The 5,284-nt window shown below is 37.9% G+C and overlaps 1 protein-coding gene across 1 annotated transcript; it reads right to left on the bottom strand.

Annotated features, from left to right (window-relative positions):
• Positions 1-4,026: 4,026 nt before the first annotated feature.
• On the bottom strand, positions 4,027-5,064 carry LOC130648575 (uncharacterized). The gene has a single exon (XM_057454626.1). The coding sequence runs from the start codon at positions 5,062-5,064 to the stop codon at positions 4,027-4,029; it is 1,038 nt and encodes a 345-aa protein (XP_057310609.1).
• Positions 5,065-5,284: the final 220 nt, after the last annotated feature.

Genomic DNA, 5,284 nt, shown 5'->3' with positions numbered 1-5,284 from the left:
GCTACATATAGCTACATATCTAGGCCAATTTGGTCAAATGTCATCTTTCCAAAAAGCATTATTGCAGATTTAGGCATTGCGGACAGTGACAAAGATGATGTTGCTAACGATCTTAAAAAATTTACATTGTATTCATGTGAATTTTGGGTTTAGACGTATTACTTATCTTATTATTTACGCCAGTCGAGCACGTAATTTAGCAGACTCCCATTAAAATGAACCAAACAGCGATGAAAGTTAGTGTTACACGCCATTTTGCATTTCTCTGAAGATATGGTATTCCACAGAACAATAATGAAATCAATTTTTTGGTAGTAAGACAATGTTCGCCAAAGTTATTGTAACAGTATAACATAACTGTTGTTGAGAAAAAACGGGGGCATTAGAGGTGAAAGATAAAACAGTAAAAAAGTATCACGTTTTGTGCAAAGTTAAAAACTGCGGCTCTTGTGCCTTCGTATAATTGTCCCACTGCCTATGAGAGAAAAGCAGACATTAGCCAAACCAAACAACAAAATGAAAAAGTCTCACGGAAGTTAGATGTGGAAAGAAGTGTGTTAGATGCAGTAAGAGATAGACGCTCTGTAGCAAACCGTGTAAAACCTTTCTGGTACAAATATTTTGAACAGAACGCAAAGTTTAATCATAGTTAGTTGCGAAAGGTTTCTGTGAGAAAGCTTTGAACACTGTGCATGGACACTTTTTATAAAAAAAATTAGCATAAATATGGTTTTTACATGTCGGTACTCTACAAGGGCGGTGTCTTTGTTTTAAATTTCAAACTGAGGCGATATTAAAGTTTTTACGTAAGACATAAAACATGACCCACGTACGTGTAACAGGGTGTTGTTGAAAAATCACATTTATGTTTTAAAAAATAACGAAGCTTGTCGGTATACATCATTTTTAGTATAGCATCCATCTCGTACATAACCTTGCTGTTGTTTAACACATACCTGGACTCAGACATGTTTAAAATCGTGAACCCTTAAAAATGCCACATAAAAATGCCACTAAAGCAACGTCTGCGAAGATATATTTCAACTTTTTTAAATGTTTGACCTTAACTTTTGTTTATAGTCAAGGCGTACTAAGTTCTCTATTGTGTTACGTTTAAACGTCTAAAATTGACAATAGTCTTACAAATGGCCGTACATTCTCCTTCGATTAAATAGACAGCCGAAATCACCATGAATTATTCAGAGATGACATCTTAGTTATACACATTCACTGTAAAATGATGATTTTTATTTTTTTGAAATGTTCGTAATTAAGAATATTAAACAGCAACATCAACAATTGTTACTAGGGTGTTAAATTTTATGTTCTGTTAACAGAAATATCAGGTAGATGATGAAGGTAATGGAACACCGTTGTTTCAAATTGTGTCATCTAAACCAAAAAGAAATAGGATATCTATTTTACGTAATTGAAAGGAAGAAACGACAATACGACAAGAAAATTGCTCTTATCGCGCCACCAGATTAAGAAGAAATAAACCAGCCGTTTCGGCAGGAAGTTCTATGGCGTATAACTGATTTAGAATTCTCTCCGGGGGAGTATTTGCTTTAGTTAATTGTGCAGAAAAAGTGCTCGCATTATTAATAATTACTTATTTTCAACTAAAGCTACGGGGACACGGCAACAATTTTCATGCGATTGCAACAACAAAAAATATGTTGCAATCGCATGCAAAGTTGTTTTCGTGTCGCATGAGTTCCAGCACATGAAACAAAATTTATGAAAATGAAACCAAAACATGTGTGACAGTGATTAATGATGGCCGTCGCAGTTGATCGAAGTATAATAATCGCTTCAATTGCACTTTTTCTTGATGAAGAAGAAACAAAGAAAAAACAATCCAAACGATCTATTTGGACAAGGCCATGGTTACAACGTAGGCAGGTCGATGGAGCCTTTCACACCTTGTTCAAAGAATTAAAGGAAGAAGATCTAGAAGGATTCAAAAGATATGTAAGGATGGACGTTGGCCATTTTGATGAACTGGTCCATCTACTTGCTCCAGTTTTGCATAAGCAAGATACCAACATGAGAGAATGCATAAAACCAGAGGAAATGTGCTGTATCACATTAAGATATCTTGCAAGCGGTGAATCATTCAGATCTTTAGAGTATCAATTCCGGATCAGTAAGAAAGCAATATCTTATATAGTTCAGGAAGTGTGTAGTGCTATCGCTGAAGCTTTGGGAAAAAATAACTTTAAAACACCGGAAACAACAGAAGAATGGATGGAAATTGCAATAAATCGATGGAATTTTCCAAATGGATTAGGTGGTGTCGACGGAAAACACATTGCTATACAGCAACCAAAAAACTCTGGCTCGCATTATAGAAATTACAAAGGGAGTGATAGTATGATTTTGATGGGAATGATTGGACCAGAATACGAATTCCTTTTCGCTGATGTAGGGATGAATGGCAGAAATTCAGATGGCAGGAATTGGTCCCAAAGTTCCTTGAAACTTGCCCTAGAGTCCGGCGCACTTGATTTGCCAGAACCATCAGCACTTCCTGGTCGTCTTAGAAAAGTACCATATGTATGTACAGGTGACGATGCTTTTCCCCTCTCTACTTTTATGATGAAACCATACCCTCTGAAAGGTTTGACCTCCGAAAAACGTGTGTTCAATTACCGACTTTCCAGGATGCGACGCATTTCTGAAAATGGATTTGGTATTTTAGCCAATCGTTGGAGAGTGTTTAGACGCCCATTCTCACTGGAACCAGAAAAGGTTAAAACCATCGCAATTGCTGCCATAACGCTTCATAATTGGCTACGGAAGGATTCCACCTACGGAAAAGTGTATATTCCTAAGCATTTGGTTGACAGTGAAGATGTGACAACGGGAGAAATAATAGAGGGATCTTGGCGAAGAGACCCACCAACTGAAGAAGTGGAAGTTTTTCGATCAACTTTCCTTCTTAACAGAAGAAATTGATAGAGTTGAGAAGAAAGTAACATTTGATATGGAGGAGAAAGAAATGCTAATTGACTTCTTCAATTCCAACCCATCGCTTTGGAACCACCACCTGACCGAGTACCGAGATCGCAATTTGAGGGATTCTCTTTATGAAAAACTAGTACAGCTATTCGATGGAAAGTTTTCAAAAGAAGACATAAAGCGGGAATGGCATAATTTGCAGACAGTTTATAAAAGAGAAAAGGCGAGAGAAGAAGGCTCAAAAGTTTCTGGTTCGGGTTCTTGTGATGTGTATGTCTCGACATGGGAACTCTTTAGTCAAATGGAATTTCTTGACGTCACAGGTGATGTGGATGCATCCTGTACATCACTTGACAATAATGAAGGATTTTGTCGGCCGCCAAAAAAGATCAGGAAGCAAACGAAAACAGCAGAAGACGATGCCAAAGCAGAGTTGTGGAAATCGTTGGCTGCTTCTCTGAAGCCACAAGTAGCACCGCAACAAAATACCGCAAAGATAGAATTATCTAAACGTGCAAATTTATTTGGAAAGGTTGTTGCGGATTCATTGCTTCAATATGAACCTGAAGATTGGTCGTACTTAAAAAAGAAAGTGATGGACGTGTTCTACAACTTCGAACAGCAGAAATTAACTGGTCGTTCAAACTATCAAATTCCACTCTTCAACCCGAATCAATTCCAAGGAAATAAGTTCCAACAGGGACCATTCCTTAACATGCTCGCCAATGCTTCGACAAGCCAAAATGGACAGTTTGGTCCTTTTTCACCTTCCTCAGCATCATCTGATGCTTCTTAGACGCTCAGAAAGGACATGTAATGAACACTTTACGTAGTATATTTTTTACAAATAAACTTTTTACAACTATAGCAAAAAACTGATAAAACCTTTCTCGTTTAGTCCAGTATTCACTTGTTGTTTCATTTATTCCCATAGACATCAAGTCTCGCACAACGCCACTGCCACGGAACACATCCCTCATTGTAGAATTATGCATTAAATTCCTCTCTGATTGCTTTCGCCTCGTGAGTAGCGTTACTAGCTTTATTTAATGACAAAGAATTTCATGATTCAGTTGGTGGGTCTCTTCGCCAAGATCCCTCTATTATTTCTCCCGTTGTCACATCTTCACTGTCAACCAAATGCTTAGGAATATACACTTTTCCGTAGGAGGAATGCTTCCGTAGCCAATTATGAAGCGTTGTGGCAGCAATTGCGATGGTTTTAACCTTTTCTGGTTCCAGTGAGAATGGGCGTCTAAACACTTTCCAACGATTGGCTAAAATACCAAATCCATTTTCAGAAATGCGTCGCATCCTGGAAAGTCGGTAATTGAACACACGTTTTTCGGAGGTCAAACCTTTCTGAGGGTATGGTTTCATCATAAACGTAGAGAGGGGAAAAGGATCGTCACCTGTACATACATATGGTACTTTTCTAAGACGACCAGGAAGTGCTGATGGTTCTGGCAAATCAAGTGCGCCGGACTCTAGGGCAAGTTTCAAGGAACTTTGGGACCAATTCCTGCCATCTGAATTTCTGCCATTCATCCCTACATCAGCGAAAAGGAATTCGTATTCTGGTCCAATCATTCCCATCAAAATTATACTATCACTCCCTTTGTAATTTCTATAATGCGAGCCAGAGTTTTTTGGTTGCTGTATAGCAATGTGTTTTCCGTCGACACCACCTAATCCATTTGGAAAATTCCATCGATGATAAAACTTTTTTGCAATTTCCATCCATTCTTCTGTTGTTTCCGGTGTTTTAAAGTTATTTTTTCCCAAAGCTTCAGCGATAGCACTACACACTTCCTGAACTATATAAGATATTGCTTTCTTACTGATCCGGAATTGATACTCTAAAGATCTGAATGATTCACCGCTTGCAAGATATCTTAATGTGATACAGCACATTTCCTCTGGTTTTATGCATTCTCTCATGTTGGTATCTTGCTTATGCAAAACTGGAGCAAGTAGATGGACCAGTTCATCAAAATGGCCAACGTCCATCCTTACATATCTTTTGAATCCTTCTAGATCTTCTTCCTTTAATTCTTTGAACAAGGTGTGAAAGGCTCCATCGACCTTCCTGTCACACATGTTTTGGTTTCATTTTCATAAATTTTGTTTCATGTGCTGGAACTCAGGCGACACGAAAACAACTTTGCATGCGATTGCAACAAATTTTTTTTGTTGCAATCGCATGAAAATTGTTGCCGTGTCCCCGTAGCTTTATGTAGTTTAGTTCGAAGTCTCGTCTAGTCTTGTCTAATTTGTTGTGATTGAAAAACTTTTGTTTTGATTTGTCTTGAGTTTTTAA

The sequence above is a fragment of the Hydractinia symbiolongicarpus genome, chromosome 7 (genome assembly GCF_029227915.1).
Source record: "Hydractinia symbiolongicarpus strain clone_291-10 chromosome 7, HSymV2.1, whole genome shotgun sequence".
NCBI classification, from domain to species: domain Eukaryota; kingdom Metazoa; phylum Cnidaria; class Hydrozoa; order Anthoathecata; family Hydractiniidae; genus Hydractinia; species Hydractinia symbiolongicarpus.
This window is presented reverse-complemented; position numbering and strand designations above follow the sequence as displayed.